Source organism: Labeo rohita, chromosome 25 (assembly GCF_022985175.1).
Source record: "Labeo rohita strain BAU-BD-2019 chromosome 25, IGBB_LRoh.1.0, whole genome shotgun sequence".
NCBI lineage: Eukaryota > Metazoa > Chordata > Actinopteri > Cypriniformes > Cyprinidae > Labeo > Labeo rohita.
This window is the reverse complement of record NC_066893.1, coordinates 18632670-18660637: the sequence shown is the minus strand read 5'-3', so window position 1 is coordinate 18660637 and position 27968 is coordinate 18632670. Positions and strand designations below refer to the sequence as shown.

At 35.2% G+C, this 27968-nt stretch overlaps 2 protein-coding genes across 3 annotated transcripts; both read right to left on the bottom strand.

The window, feature by feature from the left end:
• Nucleotides 1–21: 21 nt before the first annotated feature.
• ca5a (carbonic anhydrase Va) lies at nucleotides 22–12986 on the bottom strand. 2 transcript variants are annotated; one of them, XM_051099364.1, is made up of 7 exons: nucleotides 12466–12986; nucleotides 7680–7877; nucleotides 6276–6394; nucleotides 5517–5612; nucleotides 5368–5430; nucleotides 5041–5199; nucleotides 22–2361 (listed from the first exon to the last, which is right to left on the bottom strand). In XM_051099364.1, exons 1-7 carry the CDS (start codon nucleotides 12608–12610, stop codon nucleotides 2215–2217), a joined length of 927 nt encoding a protein of 308 aa, XP_050955321.1. In that variant the 5' UTR covers nucleotides 12611–12986; the 3' UTR covers nucleotides 22–2214. The 2 variants fall into 2 exon arrangements, with proteins under 2 accessions (XP_050955321.1, XP_050955322.1); XM_051099365.1 differs by lacking the exon at nucleotides 12466–12986 and adding an exon at nucleotides 8130–10750.
• A 4616-nt stretch (nucleotides 12987–17602) lies between these two features.
• Nucleotides 17603–27206, bottom strand: uba2 (ubiquitin-like modifier activating enzyme 2). The gene is made up of 17 exons (XM_051100316.1): nucleotides 26977–27206; nucleotides 25635–25718; nucleotides 25491–25561; nucleotides 25273–25337; nucleotides 24839–24939; nucleotides 24616–24737; nucleotides 23521–23588; nucleotides 22584–22705; nucleotides 22394–22493; nucleotides 22136–22287; nucleotides 21328–21421; nucleotides 20694–20806; nucleotides 19041–19196; nucleotides 18837–18933; nucleotides 18635–18740; nucleotides 18416–18555; nucleotides 17603–18310 (listed from the first exon to the last, which is right to left on the bottom strand). Exons 1-17 carry the CDS (start codon nucleotides 27196–27198, stop codon nucleotides 18114–18116), a joined length of 2010 nt encoding a protein of 669 aa, XP_050956273.1. The 5' UTR covers nucleotides 27199–27206; the 3' UTR covers nucleotides 17603–18113.
• Nucleotides 27207–27968: the final 762 nt, after the last annotated feature.

The window sequence follows — 27968 nt, the reverse complement described above, 5'->3', positions numbered from 1 at the left end:
TATACACAGTCCACCCATAAAGATAGCTCAAGATTGTTTTATTTCATTTTTACACATTAAAATGTTAATACACAACATGTCAGACAGCATGAATGAAAGTTACGTTGTGTATTTGTTGACGTTCACCTCTGGGTCTGTAGGCTCTGCCCTTTTGATAAGTCCGCCAAAACATGCACTTTTTTTTAGTGCAGCTGATCCGGACCTAACCAGCACCTGGTGCAACAACACTTGCTGTGATGGGGCCTCCATAAACCTCCGGCAACACCCTCTTCCTGCTTAAATCCCTAGGGTACATGCTTGCATCCGCCCAAAAGTAAAACAAAATGAAATCAACCAAAAACGGTCCAATGTAAAAAGACTTTCGTTTCCCACAAAATCCACAAAACAAATGAATAAAATATAGCGTTTGCACACAATACAACAAAGAAATCATATTAACAAAGTTTTGCATACACCTGCAGCATAAAATTTATAACAGGCAGCATCAGTGACAAAAATGACTTAAGATAACAAGTGAAACAAGTTTTAGCGTTAATCTATGGTTACTGGTTTCCCTTAAAGGTGAAAGTACAAATCCATGTCCCTCATGCCAACCCATTACAGCAAAAAAAAGAGTTAGAATGTCACAAAACCACAAACGGAAAGAATGTCCACTACTTTGTGAGTAGCCTAAGACTTGGGCAGGTGTAGGGAATGGATCCCAGTCTCAGTGTACCCTAGCGTTTGTACAGCTCAAATCCAGCTTTCCAGTCTAGTTAGATCACTCTGAATTCAACCATGGACCCAAACCAGGTGGCCCATTCAAACGAGAGGCCACTTTAGGGACAGTTTATACAAGAACATTGTTATTCAGCCATCACAAAGAGACAAGCGCCTCTTGGCAATTATAAAGCTGCATGCTGAACTTCTGCTGTTCTGTACCTAGCTGATACAACTGAACATTGACGTTACTTCTTAACCATCTTCTAAATATTGTCAGCAATTGAAAAACAACAAACGCCCAATGATAAATAATACTATGAACACAAGATGTCCTGGACGTTTCAAACGATTTTAGTGTCTCATTTTAACCCTTTCATTCTTATTGCCATTTGCAGCATGTTTAATGGAAAACGGAATGCACTGAGATGAAACTACAACAATCAATTGGTCTTACTGTAGATCTCATTTCTACATTGTGCCTGGTCTCAAGTATGCCTCTAGTGGAGAAATTAAATAGAGCACATATGCTTGAAAATGGAGGTCCCTATTTGAAAGGCATTTTATGAGTGGAAAGACGCATCCATTTTACAAAACATTCTTACATAAAGACTAGACACAGATTCTCTGTTATTCTTTTGAAAATTACGATTGTGAGCTTAGACAAAGACTATAGGAGATTTGTACTGGAGGCACACGTTTTGCCGAAAGGCAATTATGGCCAACCACTTGTGCAGTTGATCAGATAACTGATTACAATGAAAAAGGCACTAATGATGATAACCTAAATCTGAAGTACACAGCAAGTACAGTAATACATCTTTACTAAACAGTTGTGCGCATTAATCTACTCTTCCTTTCAAACCTCTAAATGTCTAATGCATTTAAAAAAAAAAAAAAAAAAAAAAAAAAAAAAAAAAAAGACTAGTTCTAGTCTTACACTGCAGTGTTCAAATGTCACCTTCAAATATTCTAAAATTTCTTTTAACATTTTTATTACCTCTACTGAAAATACATAAGATTTTTAACATCTAAAAACCAGTTAAAAGTGAAAGGCATTGTGCAGTTTCATGCATAAAAGAAATTCCCTGGTACCACTAAAACTACTGAATACACAAAACTAAACTATTGAATTAACCCCCCCCATCCTTTCATTTGCATTGTCAGTTGTCCACAAGAGGGAGCGGTTTGTCCTCAAATGTGGACACCGTTTGCCACTACATTGAGAGGAAATGTGCGTGTTTCATTAAAATGAGAATTTCCTGAATTCTAGCATTATTTTCAATATTTGTACAAATACAGCGAAATTACAATAAACTGCATAAACCTTTTGTTAGAAGAATAAACAGGACCTTCAGTAACTGAACTGTATCTTTGTAATCCCTTTCAATGGAATCTCTCCAATCGATGGTTGAAACATTTTGCAAACTCCAGTTAAGACCTTATGGATATCAGCACTCTGAGACTGATGAGTCTGTTAAGATGTGAATTAGGTCACTGAGTTTTGTTGCTATATTATTGGGGAGCATCTTGGAGGAAGGGGGTGAACGAAGAGCGGACGGTCCGTCCCTTCAAAGCCTGCTGAACGCGGAAGTTGTTGACCATACTTCTTTGCACCTGCTCTTCTGCCGACGTGAACAGCAAGCTTCGAAACACTGCCAACTTAGAAAAAGACAAAAACGAATGGAAGAGAGTATGTAAAAATAGGGAAGACATTCAAATAAAATGAGAGCAAAGGATAAACGGAAAATTGTATGTAAAAAATGGAGAGAACAGAGAAAACAGATGTCAGCAGTCAGCTAGATGAGCTTTTCCGTTCCATTTCCCAGGTTGCCATAGAGCAGTGGAACACGAAGTTGGAATAACAAACAGACTCCCAGCAGAGTTAAAACAGGCAGCATGAGGGGCGTCTCGAAGCTTAAATTTATGGCATTCATCGGCTGTTTATAAAGTGGTCATATACAGTTGAGATCAAAAGTTTACATACACCTTGCAGAATCTGCAAAATGTTCATTATTTTACCAAAATAAGAGGGATCATACAAAATGCATGTTACTTTTTATTTAGTACTGACCTGAATAAGATACTTCACATAAGATGTTTACATATAGTCCACAAGAGAAAATAATAGTTGAATTTATAAAAATGACCCTGTTCAAAAGTTTACATATGCTTGATTTTTAATGCTGTGTTTTTACCTGAATGATCCACAGCTTTTGTTGTTTGGTGATAGTTGTTCATGAGTTCTTTGTTTGTCCTGAACAGTTAAACTGCCTGCTGTTCTTCAGAAAAATCCTTCAGGTCCCACAAATTCTTTGGTTTTTCAGCATTTTTGTGTATTTGAACCCTTCCAACAATGGCTATATGATTTAGAGATCTGTCTTTTCACACTGAGGACAACTAAGAGACTCATATGCAACTATTACAGAAGGGTTAAACGCTCACTGATGCTTCTGAAGGAAACACAGCGCATTAAGAGCCGGGGGGGTGAAAACTTTTTGAATTTGAAGATCAGGGTAAATTTAACTTATTTTGTCTTCTGGGAAACATAAATATTTTCTGTAGCTTCTGAAGGGCAGTACTAAATGGAAAAAAATCTGATATTTAGGCAAAATAAGTTCAAAAGTTTTCACCCCCGGCTCTTAATGCATCGTTTTTCTTTCTGGAGCATCAGTGAGCGTTTGAACCTTCTGTAATAGTTGCATATGAGTCCCTCAGTTGTCCTCAGTGTGAAAAGATGGATCTCAAAATCATACAGTCATTGCTGCAAAGGATTCAAATACACAAAAATGCTGAAAAACCAAATTTGTGGGATTTTTCTGAAGAACAGCGGGCAGTTTAACTGTTCAGGACAAACAAGGGATTCATATACCACTATCACTAAACAAACAAACAAAAAAATTCTTATTCAGGTCAGTACTAAATAAAAAAATAACATGCATTTTGTTTGATCCCTCTTATCAACTACCACATTATAAGCCAAAAAAGTTAGTAAGTACATTGTTAAAACAGTCCATGTGACATCAGTGGTTCAACCGTAATGTTATGAAGCAATGAGAATACTTTGTACACACACACACACACAAAAAAAAAACGACTCTATCCAACAATTTCCTCTCTTCTCGTCTTCGCTGCACATTCACAAGAGTACTACGACCCATGTATTTCACAAAAGGCATTCCCATAGCTTCAGAAAATTACAGTTCAACCACTGATGTCACATGGGCTATTTTAACAATGTCCTTACTACCTTTTTTGGACCTCTGCAGGATCAGAAAGCTCTCTGATCAAAAATATCTTAATTTGTGTTCTGAAGATGAACAAAGATCTTACGGGTTTGAGACAAAATGACGGTGAGTAATCAATGACACAATTTTCATTTTTGGGTTTCATTTTTTTTTCTCTTTAAGAGAACAAAATTATGCCCATTTTAGGGCAATTTCACACTTTGGAGCATTTGTTTTGGAACCTCATGTGTTTTCTCCTTTGGTTGAATTAGTGCAGGCAAATATGAACACAGCAGGCTTACTTGTATCAGAAAATAATCTATAATTGCCTGAGCTGATCTTACCCCATTTGAAAACAAATTTTGTAGTGATTTTCTTGTGGTGAGAAAGCAATTGTACCCATTAATGCAACAAAACCAAGCTGTATCATAATTCATAATGGGAAGTGTGTTAAATAATCAATGAGAGAAGAGTTTTATTCATGTGTGACACAACTTTGACTCTGTGTAAACACATTTAGGTAAACTTTGAAATGTTGCTTTGTAAAAGCCAACCAAACCAAGGAGAAAAAACAACATTTTAAGAATTTAAAGAGAAAAAGGAAAATTCTGGCATTGATTACTCACCATCATGTCGTTCCCAACTTGTAAGACTTTCGTTCGTTTTTGGAATGACAAATGAAAATATTTTTGACGGAATCCAAGAGCCTTCTGACACTGCATAGACAGAACACGCATGTGCTTCGCCTTGTTTACGTTCAGTTATTTTAGTATTTTAGGTTTTTTTTGCACACAAAAAGTATTCTAGCAGTTTCATAAAATTACGGTTGAACCACCGATGTCACACGGACTATTTTATGGATGTCTTTACTACCTTTCTGGGTCTTAAACATGTCGGTTGTGTTGCTGTCTATGCAGGTTTAGAAAGATCTGAGTTTTTAAAAAAATCTCTTAATTTGTGTTCCGAAGACGAACAAAGGTCTTACAGGTTTGGAATGACATGAGGGTGCGTGATTAGTAACAGAATTTTCATTTTTAGGTGAGCTATCCCTAAATCCTTGTACCTTTAAATTTGCTATGAGGGGGGAAAAAAAATCCACATATCAGCCACCTACCTGATCGTGACTGACTTCAATGTGCTGTTTCATCACCATCCATGTCACCGCCTCAGTAAGAGGAGGAGTGGTCAGAGAACCTGCGTATGTCCAATAGTCATCGATGTTTTCCGGGAGGAGACATGCAGGGTCGAACTTGGTGAACTCCACCACGCTATCCTGGATGGAAAAGGATGAGGATATTTCATACTGTGAAATTCTAAAACAAAATGTTTATCCCGCATCCCACTGTTTCCAAAACATCACACTCTGAGCTTCTTAATCTCAGTTCATAACTCACAAGAAAGCCAAAGCTCAGTGTGTACAAAACAGTGTTTAATGCCTTACCTTGTGTCTGACTGCAGGCAAGGCATCCACCAGTTTCTGCAGACCCTCATGTCTCTTTCCAACCTGTGAAATCAAAGGTACTTTTTAATCTTACATTTGCATTTAAAGACTACTAAGCTTAAAGATCTAATGATTACACATGTCGGTACCTTCAGAAAGACCGCAATAACAGCTAGTCCATTTTCCTCAATAACAGCCTCCTCAAACAAACTGTACTTGTCAGAGTTCCAGTGAACAAGATGGAGCTGTAAAGAAAGAGAACAGATAAACATCTATCCTAATATGAATGAAACTAACAGCCATATTTCCCTAATGCCTTTCTGGTTCAGGTTACTACAGTCGTTCATCCATCACACAATTCCCCAGTTGAACAGAACTAGGTTTTGCCACAAAGGCTTAAACCAACATCAGGACAAATGGACAGAACACCATTCATTCCTGAGGTGGGAATGAAAGCACTTTACGCAATACAGGATACATTTACCGCACTGAAATCTGAGCTGTTACACACAGCCAGACAAATCAGTAGTGTTGAGAGCAGTAAAAAGGTCACATTCTCACCGGCACTAACAAAGGCAAACATGGCTTTTTGGCACAGTAAAGTCACTCACACATGTCTCCTTACATAACCGGCTATGAGTTAAAGCAGTACAGTACTTGTCTTGGATTAGTGCCACATATTCATCCGACCGCCTTACAATAAAAATAGTGGGTAGTTACTAATGCTAAAGTCTCCACCCTCAGTTATAGAGAAGCTCTGTCTGTCACAAAAGAGAAATACTTCCTCATAATAAAAAAAATGACAGTGAAGGCTCAAAAGGACAACTCGGAAGTAAGTAACAGAGTGATTTTGTGTTCTTCATGTCAAATAAATACTAAAAATATATTCAAATACTACATAAAGGTACCTCAGCAGGGTAAAGACGGCGGTCTATGGAGTGTTCAGAGCCCCAGGCGTTGTTCTCCCCCCAGTGAAAATGAAACTGACACAGTCTAAATTGATCCTCCAGTGGTCCTCCTTTCACAGCTAAAAGAGATTTATTTCAGTTTAGTTTTCTCACATCATAAAACAGTTCATTTGTTCATTTCAGACACAGTTAGACAACAATACAATTAAAAATAACAGATAACACAGTTAAAACCTGGAAAATCCTACCTGAAGAAAGTCAAAAGTCACTACCAGTCAAATGTTTTTGAACAATACAATTTTTAGTCTCTTCTGCCTGCCAGGCCTGCATTTATTTGATTCAAAGTACAGCAAAAGCAGTAATATTGTGCAATATTTTTACTATTTAAAATAACCGTTTTCTATTTGAATATATTTTAAAATGTAATTTATTCCTGTGATCAAAGCTAAAATTTCAGCATCATTTTCCCAGTCTTTAGTGTCACATGATCCATCAAAAATCATTCTAATATGCTGATTTGCTGTTCAAGAATTTTTTTAAAATTATTATCAATATTTAAAACAGCTGAGTACATTTTTTTTCAGGATTCTTTGATAAGAAAAATCCAAAGATCAGCATTTATCTGAAATAAAAAGCTTTTTGTAACATTATACACTATATTATTATAAAGCTTGGAGTCAGTATGGAAGACAAATATAGAAATGAATACATTTATTTAGCTTTTAAATTGTTCAAAAGTGATGATAAAGACATTTATAATGTTACAAAAGATTTCTATTTCAGGTCATTGCTGTTCTTCTGAACTTTTGTATTCATCAAAGAAAGCTGTAAAAAAATTCTACTCAGCTGTTTTCAACAATAATAATAATGAATCTTTTTTTGAGCATGATTTCTGAAGGATCATGTGACTGGAGTAATGATGCTAAAAATTCAGCTTTAAAATCACAGGAATAAATTACATTTACATTAAAATATATTCAAATAGAAAACAGTTATTTTAAATAGTAAAAATATTTCAAAATTTTACAGTTTTGCTGTACTTTGGATCAAATAAATGCAGGCTTGATAAGCAGAAGAGACTTGTTTAAAAAACAAAAAATCTTACTGTTCAAAAACTTCTGACTGGTAGTGTAAATATCATTTTGCCTACAAAAATGTACCATACTAAGCACAGTTTCCACTGATCGTTTTACGATTGTAAAATCTGAATAAATTAATTAGATCTTCTCCATTCAGAAGATTTTCATTGATTTAGTAATTTTTTCTATAATTTTATTAACAACGGTAGATGCTAATTCCAAGTCAGCGCAGTTTTACTGTAGTAGCTGTAGTACACACCATGTCTTTTCATCAAAAAACTAGTTACTATACAATTTCGGTATTAAAATAATCAAAGTAGCTTACTAGATTTGTCAGTAGTGTCGTCGTACTCGACCAGGAAGGAGTACCCATTATTCCAGATCTGCTGGCAGGTCCTTGGGTCATATTTTACCTTCAGAGGTCGGAGTTGTGGATCAAAGACGCTTTTACGTACCACAATGTCAATAGGTGACTGGCGATCTCCACCGGGAATGGCGAGCGGCTCCTGCCACATCGGATGCACTGGGAAGAAAATGACCAGTCAGAATAAGGAAGCACATAAAACTAGGGCTGTATTTAAAACCTAGTGTCTACATAGACAGAAAACCAGGTTTTTAAACAATCTTAAAAAACACTACACGTTTCAGACACGGTATGCTGGTTTTTACCACAAGTATGACAAAAAACATACCTAAACATCTACGGAATACATACTATAGATAGATAGACAGATAGATAGATATAGATAGAGATAAATAGATCACATCAACCTACATTTAATGCCACAAAGTGCAGCCTCGTGCGCTGAGTTACACATTTGTTCTGAATTAAGTGCTTAAAATCCAAATACGGAAAAAAAGCAACGAAAAGAAAGCCAAAGCAGGACAAAAAGCTGACCAGCCGTCCTTCTGGAACGTATTAGAGAAGCGAAAGTTGAGAAGAAGAAAAAAAATGCTTCCTTCTGTGACTCGATGATTCAAAAAAGAAAAAAAAAAAAACTGACTTGTGGAATGTCAGGAAAAAACTGACTGACTAGAGCTTAACAGGAAGACAGTCAGCAGAGTTTTATTTCACCTTCATGAATAGACATTCCCTTGGAAATGATATAGTCGGTCCTTGTGCAAACACGTAAGAGTTCCTTTATACAGCAAGAAGGTTTGCCATCGGAGCTGTTCTTACACAATAACTGCTTAGATTGTGGTCACATGTTCTAGATTCTACAAAAGGAGTTGAGTTAAAGCAGCCAGAGAATGTGACCAACTGCTTTTCATGAGATTAAAATGGCCTTTACTACAATTCCTGTCAGCCATTTAAGTGGTCTCGCAAAGAGGGATTACTACTGTGCTGAAGCATTTTTATGACAAACACAGCATGGGTTCTAACTATAACTAGATTGTAAAATATCAAAATACATACTCATATAAGCTTAGTCTTTGATTAAATGTCCTTTAAAATGAATATTTTGATTTGGGATGTTTACTCTGTTATTTTCTGTCCCAAAACCAGGACCGCATTTACTGAAATTATTTCATTTTTCCCCTTTATGTTAATGATTACTCATTTTTACTACTAGGTTAGCAGTGTTGGGAAGATTACTTTAGACATGTAATAGGTTACAGAGTACAGGCTACCTTATATGAAATGTAATAAGTAATGTAACTATTTCGATTACTTTATTGAAGTAATGTATCTGTTTACATTTGATTACTTTTCTAAATTTCTCATTTTCAAACATTTAAAGCAGGCAGGCTTAACCTTACAGTAGTACTCAACATTGATTATTGACACTGGTTACTCTAAAAAAAACGTTCCATCATATGAATTAAGATTATAAAAATTTAATTTTAAAGCACAGCTTTAACAAACTTTAGCAGCTTTTTACTTTGAGATCGTTCTGCGGTTAAATACTGATTTAAAATCATAAGATATAATTTAAAGGGGTCATCGGATGCCCATTTTCCAACTTGATATGATTCTTTAGGGTCTTAATGAAAATTCTATAATGTACTTTGGTTAAAAATTCTCAAACAACACCCTTTTTACCTTGTTAAAATCATCTCATTCTGGTCGAGGCTGCTTTAAATGCAAATGAGCTCTGCTCACCCCGCCCCTCTCTTTTCTCTGTGGAGTGACGAGCCAGTTTACTTTAGCCGCATTTAGCCGTGTTTAGCCGCTAAACTTTAAACTAGCACATTATTAGGAAAGGCAATCGCAAAGCCTCAGAAAAAAACCCTTCTGCTGTAAGTGAAGCTGGATCACGAACGATTCACGTGAACATAGACGGATATATGTAGATCGGGAGTAGATCCCTGCATCTTCAGCAGCTCAGATGTCGAGGGTAAATGACGACCACTACGTTCATTATTACATCCAGCAACACAACACCTCAATCGCTCAATTCTTGTCTAACTTACATCCCTGCTCTGGCATCAAAACATGGAGGTTGGACTGTTACAACTGATCTGAGGTAAGATGCTCATGTCAATCAACTATCGTGGGAGCGGCCTCTGTTGGTGTGACGCCACAACGACAGGCATCTGAGAATGGCTCAATCTGAAAAAGGGGATATTATATTTACAGATTAATTCAGATTAATTTTATCATTATAGGGTAGATTTGTACATACACTAACACACATTAATGTTCAAACAACATGTAAAAGTGAACTTAGCATCCAATGACCCCTTCAATAGCTATGATGCTGTTTTTAAAATCAAATCTTTGCCTAGCTATGACAGGTAACACTGACATCTAACAGTGGCTTAGAAAAAAAGCCAATCTTAAAAAATAAAGCATATACATAAATCCAAATAGAAAATAAAATGGTTATCAAATAAGCAAGTTAAGTCTTAAACTCCTGAAACATTGGTGACTCATATTATAGAGCAGCCAATGCTGGTTGGCAAATAAATCAATTAAATCTGTCTGTGTGACCTCCTTTGTAATCATTAACATTTTCACAAATAACTAATTTAATTACACATTTTTTTCTCAGTAACTGTAACAGATTATAGTGACATTTATTTTGTAATTAAATTACATAACTCTGTTACATGTAACTTTACTCCCCAACACTGGTTAGTTGTACATAATCTTTCATTAGTAAACTTTACCTATTTTAACTCTGTGTTTATGTGGTTTTGAATGTGAGGTTTAAACAATTCAGAGGAAAATCGGAAAAGACTGGCTTTATTTGTTGCTAAACCAATCTGGTTTAGATAAGATAAGGTCTACACAGTACAAATGACAACTATTACTACAGCTAGTACTAATCGCATAGCAAAGATACACTACCAGTCAAAAGTTTTTGAACAGTATGATTTTTAATGTTTTTAACAAAGTCTCTGCTGCTCACCAAGCCTGCATTTATTTGATCCAAAGTACTTCAAAAACAATAAAATGATGAAATATTTGTACCATTTAAAATAACTGTTTTTGATTTGAATATATTTTAAAATGCAATCTATTTCTGTGATTTCAAAGCTGAATGTTTAGCATCATTATTCCAGTCACATGATCCTTCAGAAATCAATCTAATATTCTGTTTTGCTGCTCAAAAAAAAAAAAAACATTTATTATCATTGTTATGTTGAAAACAGCTGAGTAGAATTTTTTTCAGGTTTCTTTGAAGAACAGCATTTTTCTGAAATAGAAATCTTTTGTAACATTATGAATGTCTTTATCATTACTTTTGATCAATTGAAAGCCTCCTTGCCAAATAAAAGTATTCATTTCTATACTTTCTTTCCCAAAAAGAAATAAAATTATACTGACTCCAAGCTTTTGAATGGTATAGTGTATAATGTTACAAAAGCTTTTTATTTAAATTTTTCATTTAAATACTGATCTTTGGTTCTTTCGGTTTATCAAAGAATCCTGAAAAAAATGTACTCAACTGTTTTAAATATTGACAATAATAATAAAAATGTTTCTTGAACAGCAAATCAGCTGATCATAATGATTTCTGAAGGATCATGTGACACTGAAGACTGGAGTAATGATGCTGAAAATGTAGCTTTGACCACAAGAATAAATTACATTTTCAAACTTATTCAAATAGAAAACAGTTATTTTAAATAATAAAAATATTTCACAATATTACTGATTTTGCTATATTTTAGATCAAATAAATGCAGGTTTGGTGAGCAGAAGAGACTTCTTTAAAAACATTAAAGGTAGTGTATGAGTATGAAAAACAGTATTAATTATTAAATATATAATTATTATATTAATATCCAAGAACATGACATTATCACACGCGACCTCTCACAGCATGATTACAAAAAATTATGAAATATAAGTTTATAAATAACTACTCCCACTGAGTGGCGGCTTAGATAATCCTACATTTACAGCCTTGTTACCCACTCATTTTTGTAAAAAATGACATAAAAATAGTTTTGACTGGCATTGAACATTTACTCAAGCATCTCATTTGAATGAAAATGTTTTTAAAAGGCAAGAAAAGTTCTGTGCCTTATCTTGTAAAAGCTTGTTTAAAGTTCTTCATTTGTGTGGTTTGCATATCAGTAACTATCAAGAATAAATCAACAAATTACATATTCACACTAACTAAAAACTGATCAAAAGCTCTTACTGAAAAAAAAGTGTCAGTTTAATGAAATATAATCTGTTTCTTGTGACTTATATTGCATCTTCAGGGCTGTTTTGTTCTCCAGACATCATAAACATGGCTCATGGGCGGGGCTTGTGGAAAAACAGTGACATGTGAAGCATGTAAAGCACGAAGTAAACGGATAAGGTTATTGCATACATTATTAATGATAACGCTCAACACCAAAACATGATAAACGACTGCAATCAATGCAATGTTCATTTACCACAGCGTTGCATGTAAACATTCCATTTCACGCAAAACCCGGAAGTCGTCCAGGAAGGCGTTTTTTTTTTTTTTTTTTGCAGACTGTAAACATACACATCGTGACTGCATAATCATCAACCCATATAAAGGACATTCAAGTCATTAAGGACGTTACAACATATGTAATAAAACAGGTGAAAATGCACAGATAATCCAACAAAAGGTTAGCCCCAAACAAGGAATTTTTTTAGCATGAAGCAAACAAACAGACAGCAAAAATGTACTAACCTTGACTTAAATGAACTAATTTGCTAGAGCATGCAGTTAAGTTACATGCCCGAGCAGGAATCCATCGCTGGCTTCTGACATGCTTCACCAGATGTCTGTGGATCTGCCGACCGAGAGGCGCGACGATCGCTGTCAGTGTCACCATGTTGTTTACTTTTCAGTTTAACGTTACCTTAGCAATATAAAACGAATGACATAGAACCTAAAGACTCGGGTTAAAACTTAAAGCTTGATTAATGGTACGCGTCACGCCACGACATGTGAAATACAGTCCTTTGGCGTGCGCTCTCGTGCCGAACTTGTGCCAACAGCACTCAACTTGCTCCAGCGCCCTACTGATTGGTGGATGAGGGCAAAGAAGGGCTGGTTAACAACACCCACCAAACTGCCAAAGGGGATCTAGATGTTTCCAGTTGTCTCGGTGTTACGAAACTCAAAGAGATTTGGTTTGTAGTCAAGGCAGCAGAACGAAATAACGCGCATGTGGACAGACAGGTTTAAATATCCCAGTAAAGTGGGATAAAATGGAGGACTAGGTCCAGTGGGGGTCGGGTGTCCAGTCTCAATCCAATCAGCTTTATCAACTGAGGGGCGTTAGGTCTTGCAGAGGAGGGACAAGACATGACAGGAGGAGACGGCTATGATGTCACATTCAGGACTTATTTAGGGTATTTATTTATAATAGTACCCATTTTTATCTATTATAAATAAGCTGGGTAATTATAATATATATATATATATATATATATATATATGACCATGGATCACAAAACCAGTCATAAGGGTCAATTTTTCAAAATTGAGATTTATACATCATCTGAAATCTGAATAAATAAGCTTTCCACTGATGTATGGTTTGTTAGAATAGAACAATGTTTGTTCGACTTACAGTTATTTGGAAACCTGTAATCTGAGAGTGCAAAAAAATCAAAATATTGAAAAAATTGCCTTTAAAGTTGTCTAAACGAAGTTCCTAACAATGTATATTACTAATCAAAAATTAAGTTTTTATATATATTTACAGTAAGAATGTTACAAAATATCTTCATGGAACATGATCTTTACTTAATTTCCTAATGATTTTTGCCATAAAAGAAAAATCAATAATTTTGACCCATACAATGTATTTTTGGCTATTGCTACAAATATACCCCAGCGACTTAAGACTGGTTTTGTGGTCCAGGGTCACACATATATATATATATATGTGACTATATACATATATATATATATATATATACATATATATATGTATATATATATAGTTTTTGACAAACTGAACCTGGATAGATGATTACAAATAAATTAATAAAAACCACTTGATCCTCTAACACTTTCACTCTCTTTTTCTGTTCTACTTGTTTTCTCTCTTTTTTTATTTATTATAAAAATGACCCTCTACTACTACCATTCTTTATTAGTTTTATATTGTTTTGACTTGTTTTATTTTATTTTTATTCATTATTTTACAAAATCTTTGCTATGTCTACTGTGTTAGACTGAGACTTGTCATAACACTTGCATATTATGGTTTTGATTGCTTCTATTGTCCTAATTCGTTAGTCGCTTTGGATAAAAGTGTCTGCTAAATGACTACAAGTAATTGTTTTTTTTTTTTAGAGTTTGAATTGACCAAAAGTGAGTTCAAAACAAAAACTGGTTACGTAAAGTGATTCATAAAAAACGACCCACAGTTCACCATTTAAGGGTAAGCATTTGTGGTAGTGTCCGACCCACTCTTTAATGCGGAAAATAAGCCTATGGGTGGATTAAACGATAAAACTACATGCCATGTAAAGATAATATTTTAAAATAATATGATAAGACAGAACAATTTGCAATATCAAGCAGCAAAAGGAGTGTTTTATACAGCTAAAAATAGCTAGATGCAGATGAGACCGGAAGCCAGACCCATAAAATTTACAAATGGTCGCGCCCGCTCTTAAGGAATTTAAAAAAGGTGAACAGTGGACACTATCGAGTAGTGATGGGAAGTTCGGATCATTTTACTGACTCGGATCTTTGAGTCTCGTTCAGCAAAATGAACGAATCTTTTTTTGAGTCATTTCCTTCATTTTAGCAAAATATAATTAAAATGTTACGTGTTACTTCCCTAACACATCTACTGCGTACACAAACGTTGATCACACTACAAACAGGACAAAACTATAATGCTATAAGAAACAAAAGATTAATGCATTGTTTTCCTGGGTCTTGATTAGCTCACCTCACCTCTTATCTGACAAGTTTTTGCGTTTTGAGTAGTTTGTTCATCAGGTTGACAGCCCTATAAGCTTAACCAACATAGTTTGAGCCGAAAATAGAATTGATTATTTCATCTCTCGAGTCTTCGGGTTCGAGTCGTTCGTTCATCACGTGACAGACCCATAAGATGAACGAACGACTCCAAAAACCCGCAGACTCGAAACAGGTGAACTAATTACGCTGTTGTGCCGAATTCCGACCCCTGCCAGATTACTACCCCCTAGTATTCGTAGGTTTAGGATTAGGTGAGAAGGAGGGGATAGGATTAGAGGTGGGGTTAGGATTAGGCAATCAGGTAGCAATTTCAATGAGAGGGGGTAATAACTTGGCAGGGAGTCGAAAATGGGCACAACATGGACACAGAACCTAATAAGATGTTGCGCATGCCGAATTACTCCCCGAGACCACTCGTTCGTCCCGAGTCAAATTAAAGATTCGTTCAAAATGAATGAATTGTTCAAAAACGACCCATCACTATCGAGTGCACTCATTCAATCCCATAATGCATCTCAACACCCCGCGTACAGACGCTCAATGGCAGGGTTGCCAAGTCATAAGAATTGGATTTTTAAACTTGCCGCGGGTTGATTTTTCCCCGCGGGTTAATGGTTTGACATAGTGCATAAAGTATATTCGACTGAAATATTTTATATTCTACCAATGATAAAACTGCGGTAGATGTTCAGTTTTGTAAGGCCTCTTTGAGCTGTTTATAATCACTACAATACATTCGTTTTCAAAAGTGACTGAAATATGGATGTTCATTTTGAGTTTTGATATTTGGGCTAATGGTCATTGGGCTACTTTTGGTACGCAGACCTGGCAACACTGCTCAACGGCTAGGCCACTCATTGTTAGTAAGGATGGGCCATACCTCCTATTTTATTTTCGATCCGATACCGATATTTTCAAGCCAAGTATCGTCGATATCAATACCGATACCTCTAAACTAAACTGATCTTTTAAATTATTAAAAGAATAAAATCAGTAATTATGCTTACTTAACATTATATTTGAAAGTCATGTGTTTTAAACATTTCATACGCGTTTTTTTTTAACACTGTTAGAAATAAAATATATTAAAATTTTGTATTTTAGCTCTTTACTGGGCAGTAACCTCAAAGGTGCACCTTTCTTTACCCCTAAAAGCCAGGGAGCATACTAGCATATACACACACATTAAGGGTAGATAAGGTACAAAGGTGTAACTTGGAGGGTACCTGATGAAAAACAACCATGGTGTTACATAAGCAGGCCCGGTTCCAGAACCAAATCACTGAGGGTGCTTCTGAAAATTGTGAGGGTGCTCACAAAAAATATGCATGGAACTGTATGAAAACGGTACCACCAAATAGGACTGAGTAATATAAATCGTCTACACTAGTATCGTAATTGTAGTTTCAACAAATGCCATCTAACATCAAGAATACACTGTGAAGGTTATTACTGCATGCTCATCTAGGAGCAGTTCACATGTCGCGCCTAAAAACGCGTTCTTTCCAAAGCGCTAAGTTACGCTCCCATGGCGTCTGTCGTTACTAGGCAACCATGGCCTACGCTCTCCATGAAGACAAGTTAGTTTCAGCAAATGATAAATGGCTTTCTAGCACTGCCCTGCTACAAAATGTATTTTAAAAATGTCTATCCCTGTACAGCTATGATCAGCTGTTTCACCGTCTTGGCTGAGTTTTCAATGTTGGTTCTATAAAGGATGAAGCTGATTGGTTGGTTCGTGTCACATGACCCGAGGTGCGCTTTTAACAATTCAGCTTGTGTATTTATAAGCTTGTGTGTACGTATTAATTTGGCGAATTTATGTATGTGTGTGCATCTGTCTGCGTGTTCATTAATTTAAAAATTAATACGCTATTAATAATTTTATTTGAGGGTGCTTTTGCTTTTGTTTGGGGGTGCTTAGCACCCTCAAGCACCCCCGTAGAACCGGGCCTGTACATAAGTACTAAAATGTATAATAATAATAATAATCATAATTAGTAGTATTATTAGTATTAGTATTATTAATTATTATTACCATTGTTTTTGCTATTATGGTTGAAATAATGTTCCTGTAGTGTTAACCATGGTAAAAGGAAGCAAGCCAAAACAGAGAGTGTTAACCAAATTGTTTCTTAAAGACAACAATTACAGGATATAACAACCAATTTTCGATAATAATTCGATAATAGTCTATTGTTCCTCTTAGAGGCTTATTTTATGCACCAAACTTCTTGTTAAATAAATACAATTAATGGTTAAAATGCACTTTAGAATCGATATTTTTATGTGAGGATCGATCCTTTCAATACAACGTCAGTATCTAAAGTATCGATCCGCCCATCCCTAATTGTTAGCTTTGAGACGCATACATTTTCAGCATTTTTCGTCGTTTGCGAAACGCAAATTACTCCTAACAGACACGATATTGTATTAATTCCTTGTCTGTATAATACTTCACCGCAAACGTAATATTTGCTCATACCACTCAGGAAAAAAAGTATCTTGACCGAATATAAACAACTGTTGATAACTTCCCGCAAAATTTGCCACTGAGGACAATAACTTTCGCCAACTAGGGGAAGGTTTAACGTGTCATGTAGCATCTGTGAACCCTACTGACGACAAATACCACGTGAACGGTGGACTCTGGACATCTACGTGAGTAGTAAGTGAAAACAGAATGTTCTTACGTCAAACATTTTAATGTAAACAACGTGCAACTAGGACACCGACCCTTTCACGACCACGTTTTCATGGTAAATAAAGGTTAAATGAGATGATGCCCCAGTAGTTGCTGCTAAGTTTGGTCAGTAAATGAGGCATGGGCTCATTTTTACCGGTTAAAAACTAAAAATATAAGAATCAAACACAATGATGTAAATAGTTTGTGTATTTTTTTTAAAAAAAGGAAGTCACAATGTTTTTCATTGTGGTTCTAATCCAATGCAACAAGATATACAAGCCATCATACAGTAATACAGTGTTACTGTAAAATGATTTGGTGATCAGAAAACATTACTAAGGTTGGCAATGAAAACAACCTGTAATAAATATGGAATATGGTTTTCAAGATGAAAAAAATGCATTGAAATACCATGAGCATTTTTGTCAACCTTTCTAAACCACTGCAAAATACAAGGACACGAATTGTAAAAAATACAAAGTTGAAAAGCATTATCCATCTGAGGAAAACCTAACCGAGTGAAGTTCATAACTCAGCCGTTTTCTGTTCCCAAAAAACAAAGGACAGAAGGAAAAGACGACATCCATTGAGCTTGAACCATATTGTACAGATATATTTACATGTTTGGTAAGAGAAACCGTACAAAAAAAACAACTGGAGGAAAAATCCTCTATTGTGGGCAGGTGAAATCTTGTCAGTGATTCTAGTCTAAAGCGATGATGTCTTCATCATCATCGGCCGGCTGCTGGTCGAGGCGTTTGCGCTTAGACGCAGCATCATCCGTTTCAGCATCATGATGCTTCCTCTTGCGGTTACTAGGCTCCGGGGAAGCTTCCATGGTGCTCGAGGACGGTTCTTCGTCTGAGTCTACAATAAGGACATCGTCGTCCTCTGCAGCTGCTGCAGACATGAGAAAGGAGATGTTTAGCAGAATGTCCAAGCTGTTCAAATCTAATTTTCACATGAACTATTCCATTATTTGCAGGCAATTCGTGTTGTTCTTACCTTTAGATGAGGTAGACGGCTGGGCAGAATCTTTGTTACCGTTGGCGATGTTTTTCCCTTCTTCTGGAGCGCTTGGTGCAGGTGCTTTATCCGGGGCGTCTCCCACTACTTCAAACTCGACATCCTTCTCCAATTCCTCACTGCAATAAATGCAAGATACATCTTAATGTTTAAGAAACACAAAATATCATTTTCATTGCTAAATGAAGCCACACTGACCTGTGAATTACATTGACTAGAAGAGTGTAATCCTGTAGGAAGTCATCTGCTTGAAGACGACTCCCATTCCGAATCCCAAAGTCAGACAGAAACTTGTTATTGTTTGCTGTAGAGAAACAGAGAGACCAAAACAGTCAAACAAAGTTCAGATTATGTTACAGTAGCAAAAGATGCCCTCTAGAGGCCAACTTCAAATTCACACCTTCAGTCTCTCCTTCCTCTGAGGAGATGAGGATTGTTCCTTTTCCATCCTCAATTTGCACATCTGGTGCCACCATCCCAAACTTCTCCTTCAGTATCTAAAAGCAACACCATAAATGAAAAGATTTCTTTTCTACCTTCTAATCCAGACTTGAATGCAGATCACAGAAAAATCAAGGCTTTTGGATGGAAAAAAAATTGGTACCCTGTCTTGAAGAGCTTGCACAATGGTCTTGTGAACGTTGAGTTTAACCGTGACCTCAGGTTTGCTGGCACAGACGTAACAGTTGGGATTGGGAGGGTCCAGAGCACACGGTACGAGAAGCTTTTTCCTGGGGTTTGGCTGCTTATTCAGGAAGATCTATGAAAAGAAGAAAAAAAAACAAAACAAAAAAAACAACATCATAAGGACCTACAGTTACCATTTTGAACACTTGTAAGCATGTGCATGCAAGAGGAAGTAAGTGTGCAGTATTTGAGGCTAACCATATCCCATCATGTTCTGGAAATAAATCGTAAGACTCTTTGCAGAGATCATCAGATGTAACAGAAACCTTTCCAGTGTAAATCAAATATTAACAATAATATTTTACATTTAAAGGATTAGTTCACTTCCAGTTCATGCCTGTCTTTTTTCAGTCAAAAAAAAGTACGGTTTTTGAACAAAACGTTCCACAATTTTTCTCCATATAGTGGACTTCAAAGGGGATGAACAGGTTCAAGGTCCAAACTGCGGTTTCAGTGCAGCTTCAAAAGGCTTTACACAATCCCAGCCAAGGAATAAGGGTCAAAACTAGCAAAATGATTGGTCATTTTCTTAAATTAAAATTTCTTTACATTTCTATACCTTTTAACCACAATTGCTTGTCTTGCATTAGCTCTGCGTCCATGACTTCACACATTACATAGTCATGTTGGAAAGGTCACAAGTGACGTAAGTGGAAGTACTGACCCAGTTTACAAAGCAAATGTGCAAAGAAAGTCAAATGTCCTTTACAACACAAGGTAGAACTACAATATTGGACAATTCTGAAGTTGGAGAAAATTAAAGTTTTTCACCTTAACCTACCTTTTTGAACTAAAGTACACAAAAAAAGACAAGACAAGTCATTTTTCTTGTGGTTGAAAATATATACATTTGGAATTTAAAAAAAAAAAAAAAAAAAAACTTATTGTTTTGCTAGGTAAGACCCTTATTCCTCAGCTGGGATCGTGTAGAGCCTTTTGAAGCTGCGCTGAAAACTGCAATTTGGACCATCAGCCCATTGGCTCCCAGTGAAGTCCACTATATGGAGAAAATTCCTGGAATGTTTTCCTCAAAAAGGTGCAAAGATGGGTATGTGTACTTTCTACAACATTTACAACTGCTTTTTATCATTTAATTACAATCACCACAATCTCTAAAATGTATAATCTGTTATAGAGACTGCTGAACAAACATTTAGGATTTTATTTTAAATGCAAAGTATTGAAAATCAAAACAGGGTTCTGTAAATACTTGCATTTTTATAAAACTGTAAATGTGTCCCATTGGGTAATGAAAAGTTCTATGCACACTTGTGGTCTTCATGCTCACATAATACTTCGGCAAAGTAAAGGAAATGCGTCATGAAATCAGACAACATCACAAGTGCTAAGACCGCAAGTGTGAGTATTTGGATGAGCTCTGTAACTCCCACCTATACCACTTCACAAGACCTTCAAAAACAGGATAAGATCAAAAAGGTCTTCGCCAACAGAAACTACAGCTGAGGCGTAATTACCTTAAACCAAGTGAGAAATTAAATGAGAAAGATGTGTTAGATTAGACAGGACGTGATGCAATTCGAGTGTCAAAAGAGCAACACTGCAAGTTTACCGTGCGACACTGGTCGAAGTCTGAGTTGAGAATCTTCAGCGCTTCCAGAACAATGAGACCGGCGATGACGGCATTAGTGGTGGCTATTGCTGGAATGATGTTCCCCGCCATGGCTAGATGAGAAGGCAACATAGTTTAAAGCCACATTAAAATTCAAAACCAACTTTTTACTGAATCAATTTATGATCTATGTTGTTTATTTGTTTTAAAGGCATGAGTTATAAGGCTATAATAAATTTATTTTAAGTTGAGTTCTTGGTAAAACAAAGCTTTTTATTAAGCCAACAAATGGGGCAATTAAATGAATAGTTCACCCAAAAATATTACTAAAATAATAATAAAACCTTAATTTTCGGGGCCTTGCACATGTCAGTTGTGTTGCTGTCTATGCAGGGTCAGGAAGCTTTCAGATTTAATCACTAATATCATAATTTGTGTTTTGAAGATGAACAAAGGTCTTACGGGTTTGAAACAACATGAGGGTGAGTAATTAATGACAGAATTTTCATTTTTGGGTGAACTATACTTTTAAGAAACACTCCAAAAGCCGAAAATTTTGTTTTTAAACAATTAAAAAGATCATTTCAATTAGTCAAGGCAATCACGGTGGCAATACAGCCATCCAAACACTTACATTTGACATCAAAACGGCTTTTCATGTTCATGCTGAAGACATTCATGCGCAAGTTTGCAGCTGCTGTTACGAAGTCCATGGCTGGAGGATCATCCTAAAATCAAGTGAGTTCACAATAAACATTTGTTCTTTACTTTTTTCCCCCCATGATTCTTTGATGAATTGAAAGTTTAAAAGAATAGCAATTATTTGAAATAGGAATAATTTGTAACATTAAACATGTGTCACACTATTAATGTATCTTTGCTAAATAAGCATCAATTAAAAATTATTTTAGTGTAAAAGCATTTGTGACCCTGGACCACAAAACCAGTCATAAGAGTAAATTTTGAGATTTTGAAACATCATTTGATAGCTTTCCATTGATGTATGGTTTGTTTGGATAGGACAATATTTGGCTGAGATATAACTATTTGAAAATATGAAATCTGAGGGTGCAAAAAAATAAATAAATAAAAAATAATAATCAAATCAAAATATTGAGAAAATAGTTTTTAAAGTTGTCCAAATGAAGTTCTTAGCAATGCATATTACAAATCAAAAATTAAGTTTTGATATACTGATGGTAGGAAATTTACAAAATATCTTCAAGGAACATGATCTTTACTTAATATCCTAATGATTTTTGGCAAAAAAGAAAAATCAATAATTTTGACTCATAAATGTATTTTTGGCTATTGCTACAAATATACCCGTGCTACTTGCAAGTGGTTTTGCGGTCCAGGATCACATATTTCTTACTAGTTTCACAATAAAATTAAACAAATGTAAGGTATATACATCCGACATTGCTTGTCTGAGTTCTCACCTTGTCCCAGACCAACTCCGCACCGTCACCCTTGTCCATCAGCTGAGATCGGAGTGTTTCTACACTGCGGTGGAAGAGCTGAGCATAACCCTGAACATTCAACACCTGTTGGTCCTTTAGACCTGTGCCACAGGCCTCTTCCTTAGAAGATTCTTTGACACACACAACACAAACTCATTAACGTCTTTTAAAGTTTCTTCTAACTTTCAACATAACCAAAGCTGGCCATGTACAGATAATCCCCAAACAAATACACACCAAGCTGTTGGATTTCAGTCCAGTCTAGAGGTAATGGGGCTTTTCTCTTCTTCCATAACTTATCCATGGTCAACAGATACATGATGTCATCTTTAAAAAGCTGAAAGAAAGCACAAGAACATGTTTAGACTATTTCTAAAAGAACAGACTGGGTAATGAAGTCATGTCAAGTTTGTAACAGAACTTGCACCTTGTTGAAAAGTTTGACAGGATCGTAGCCTGTGGAACGAGCCCACTCCTTAGTAGACACTCGCTTGATGTCTCCATCCTGATCGGAGGCTGTAGCTCGGGCTGCTGCATCTGCCAGGTTCCCTGTAGTCAAGAAACGTCATAGAAACATTACCATCAAATGGTCCCAATCTCCTAAATTACATTTATATATATATATATATATATATATATATATATATATATACACACACAACCGTTCAAAAGTTTGGGGTCAGTACATTTTTATTGTTTTTTTTTTTTTTTTAAGAAATTAATACTTTTATTCACCAAGGATGTATTAAGTTATTAATTAAAAGTTTATTAAAAGTTAATAATAAATAATTTACATTGTTATAAAATATTTATATTTTGAATAAACACTGTACTTTTTAAACTTGTTATTCATGAAAGAATCCTGAAAAAAAAAATTACAGGTTCCAAAAAATATTTGGCAGCACAACTGTTGATATTATCCAACATTGATCATTCTAATAATAAATCCGCATATTAGAATGATTTCTGAAGGATCATGTGACACTTAAGACTGGAGTAACAGCTGATAAAAATTCAGCTTTTCATTACAGGAATAAATTCTATTTTAAAGTATGTTAAAATAAAAAACATTATTTTATATTGTAAAAACATTTTGCAATATTACGGTTTTTTTTTGTATATATTTAATCAAATAAATGCAACCTTGATGAGCATAAGAGACTACTTTAAAGACTATTACAAGTCTTACTGACCCCAAACTTTTGAATGGTAGTGTATATAAAAAAAAAAAAAAAAAAAAAAAAAAAAAAAAATGTAGTTCACACATTTGATACAGCAAATGTATTTTTCATCCAGGCATTTTTAAGCACCCTAACGAAATATCCACTACTGAAATAGTGAGTTGTAAATGTGCAACTACTCACAAGCAGCCTCAGGGTCAGCTGTGTCTGGTGATACTTCCTGATCTGCATCCTCCTCACCGAAAAGCTGACTACAGAGGTAATTCAAAATGATGTGTAAGTGGAAGATTATAATAAAATTAGCTCTCAAAAAAAAAAAATCAAGCTAATTTTATTTTTACATCATTTCACCTGATACAAATATCAAATACACAAAGAAACTCAAGTCTTTACAACAAACCCACCAAAATAAAAATGCTTTAAAGGCATATATATATATATTTTTTTTACCACTGTACAGTAGAAAGTACTTCTTAAAGTAATACTAACAATAACATTAATATGTTTTTTAAAACATGATCTTTAAAAAAAAAAATACCACACAATGTCTTAGCCATGTTTTAATATAATCTGTAATATAATCTCTGTTGTGCAGACCAACACTTTTGCCAAAACAAACATGAAAGGAAATGTTAAAATGCCTTCTCTTATTTTGGTGAAGTATTATGACTTAATTTGATTTCCACCCTTTTAGATACACTTGTATTAAATCATAAAACAATGATTCTAGGAAAATTGACAATTTCTGAAAATAACAACAACAAACATTTTGGTTAAAAATTTAAAAACGTAATTAATTTAAATGGTAAAAATGTATGAATTAATTTAACCAGACATCCTTTTTGATTTTTAAAAGCCATAAACATAATTCTGACAAATTAAAACAGAAAACACAGAATTTAAGAAAAAAGAAAAAGCAAAAACAGAATTTAGGAAAAAGTCAAATTGATTTCATAGAGCCCTAGATTACGATCATCATCACCAAAGTTTAGTCACTGTGAGAAGACAAGTGCTGCGACAGCGGCAATTTTCTACCCCTGCGGTGGTAAAGGGCCGACCACCGGCAGTTTTGATGTGTTTTTTGAGAGAAAGTCTCTCTTTTATTAATTCACACCTGTGGTTTTTCTCTTACATACAACATTTGTGCAAATTGCATTAAAAAAATAAAAATATATCACATCCTTGCACACAAAAAGCATTATAAATGACAATCTCAGTACCAACCCATGTTTAATTACATTATGACAAGATGAGAGAGATATTAGTGCAGAAACTTACTTGAACAGATATTTGGCCCACACAATGCAGTGAATGGGTTCTGAGGGTGTGTTGCGAATGGTGCAACCTGGGAAGGTTTTCTGTGTAGGTTTAGGCTGGCACTCGTAGCATTCCGTCTGACCCTGGAGTTTGGAAATGTACAAAACGTGAATGCCAACAGCGTGACATTGAGGTGAATACAGCAACATGTACAAAAAAAGTTGATTTTATAGAAGAACCCTGCCTTCTTGATAACGGTGACTTGTCCTAGATAGCCAGCCGTGCCGCTCTCAATGAGGGGAATGTCAGCGGCCAAACACATCCTGTTGACATGATTCCTCGCCGCTGCAAGGACAAAAAAAAAACATTTTAGAAATGTAGCATTCTCCAAAGGGAACACCGAGTTTTAAGACTTACATGGCTTAAGTTTTGCATTATTTAAAAAAATAAAAAAAAATCCATCTACATACTTATTTTAGACTATGTGGGGTGCCATTATTTCGATGATGTGAAATGATTTCAAAAACAATTTAAAATCATTATTTTCTTTTCAAAGTTGTGTTGCGCTTTTCTAATACGTATTTCAGTAAGACATCATTTATGTTATATTAAGCCAAACAAGTCTTAATAGCCTGGGATTCCTTTAACTTTTACCAGAGTCTGCCGAATAACTCATACCTCTGTTGTCCAAAGCGTTCATGACAAGTTGGAAATTTCTGAAGAACTCCACATTATAATCTGGGCTGCAAAGAAAAACAAACAAACATTGGGCATCAAACTTTTTGACCTTACAATTAGCGCTTAATATTGCATCTATAGACAAATAATTTTCTAAATACACTATCAAATGTTTATACACCCCATCTTTATTTTGGTAGCAATGTAACTGGACTCACTTCATGATGCTGTCATGATAGGCAGTGATACTTGCAGATGGGCAAAACCGAAGCACGCTTTCCTTGGCAACCTGAAAAACACAATAAGTCAATGTCTGATGCAAACTTATAAATGACATGTGTTTGAGTCAGTTTATCATTTACCTGAGCTTTAGACTTTCCAACATGTTTCTTCTGGAACAGGAACTGTCTGTTAAGGTTGCTGACATCAATGGTGTCCAGGTCAATCTGCAAATAAGGATTAAAAAACAAAAACAATATGAGGATAATCAAAAAGCAAAACATGATGGTAATCATTAAAGAAAGTGAAAACGATAAAACTATTATATCACAATGAAACCACAATGCATTTTAAATGTACCCTATAAGTCCCCAGGTTGGGTGTCATTGTAACATACCATTATTAAAATTACTTAAATTTCATAGTTAAATAATGCATTTATTTTAGTTGCATAATTAATATTCCCAGGTTTTTTATTACTTAGATTATATTTATTTTCAACATGCATTTTAAAGCATTATAAGATTGTGTGCCATTGTAACATTTAATTACATAAATAAAAACACTGATTTCATTATATAAAAAAAAATTAAATTAATCTATTCAGGTCATAAATGCTTCAATATCAATTAAGTGTGTGATTTTATCACTTTGCGCTTGTTACATTCGTCAGATTACTATCTTACCTCAACCCGGTTACGATGTTACAAAAGCTTTAATGTTTCCTAATTGAATGTTTTAACATGTGATTTATTCTTGTAATTTCAAAGCTTTTTTTTAGCAATTTTTTTTGCATCAGTTTCTCATTTTTTTAACATCATTACTCCAGTCACATGATCCTTCAGAAATCATTCTTATATTCTGATTTGCTGCTCAAAAACATTATTATTATTATTAAAACAGCAGAGTAGAATTTTTCAAGTTTTACATTTTTAATGCCTTTATCTGAAGCAGAAATCTTTTGTAACATTATAAATGTCTTTATAATCACTTTTGATCAATTTAAAACGCCCTTGCTGAATAAAAGTATTAATTTCTGTAATTCTATAATCAACCTTGTTATTTCAGTAAAGACAGAAGCTGTATCACAACATAACGTTACACAGAGACGACAAGAGGCTGTTTACTAAAACTGAATATGAACTTTATCTGATATCATGTTTAGAATATAAAATAAGTTTTCATTTTTAAATTATCTTTTCGAAAATAACTAGGGTGATTTGATGTGAAGTGTGGCCACACTGGTCAATGTTTTTAAGGGAGATTGTATGGCACGAAACATGGCGCGAAAGAAAAGGACTGGTTTATATGTTTATAATGAAACGAAGAGCACTGCGTTCTTTAGAAAACGTAATGTAATAAATAATGCATTGGTATATACAAGCAACGGCTCTCATTTTCATTTCAACACGTTATAAATGAGGAGCTGTGGTAATGGGGCCTGATTCATGCAGCACAAAGAGAGTCCGCCTTCCTCCAACTTACCACTTCAATATTCTTGAAGCCGGCGAGCACCAGGTTTTTCAGCAGCTCGCAGCCGATTCCTCCCGCCCCGACCACCAGCACCCGGCAGGAGGAGAGGGAGTCGGCGAGCTCTTTGCGGAGAGGTCCCACCAGTTGTGCCATTGTCGGCTCGGCGTTTCGGCGGCGCGGAGAAGCAGCAGTTTGATCCTGCGGGGAGGGAAGAGACGCGCTGCAAGTGCGCATGCGCAGAGGATGAGCGCGCTGTAAAGAAAAAAGCGCGTAACTAGCAGCTGGTTTTACTGGCGACCTCTGTTGGTGTGGCTGAGTCAATGTTGTCTAGTCCGGGCTACATTACTGTTGCCGCAGGTACCCCGCCAAAAAACGTGTATCCCCCCCCCGGAACGCGACTTTTACTGGGGAACTCCCCTCGAAAGGCGACTGGGCTAGTTTTGGGGTAGTTCTGAGTAGCAATTGGGCGGCTTTTGTTGTAAAAAACGTGCAACACTGGCTGAACAACATGAACATATTGTTAAGTAGTTTTAACTGCGGTAATAAAACGAACACAAAACCTACGCGACAGGAGAAAAATATGTACATAATTAAATCAGGATAACACTTCGTAAAGAGGTCCAATTCGTGAAAATTTTTAAATGTATTTGTTAACATAAATATATATACATATATATATATATATATATTGCAAAAGTAATAATTTTAATTAACTAAGGATATTATTATTATTATTACTACTTTAGAATAAAAGTAGTAATAATATTTATTTATATATATATATATGCAAAAGTAGTAACTGAAATTAGGTAAAGATATATATAGTATAATTGAAAGTAACTAAAGAGGTAATATATTTTATATGTATATAATATATTTATAGAAATATATATATAGTATAATTGAAAGTGACTAAAGAGGTAATATTAATTTTATATGTATATATTAATTTATAGAAATATATAAAACATAGAAATAAATAAATAAATACATTCAGCCATTAA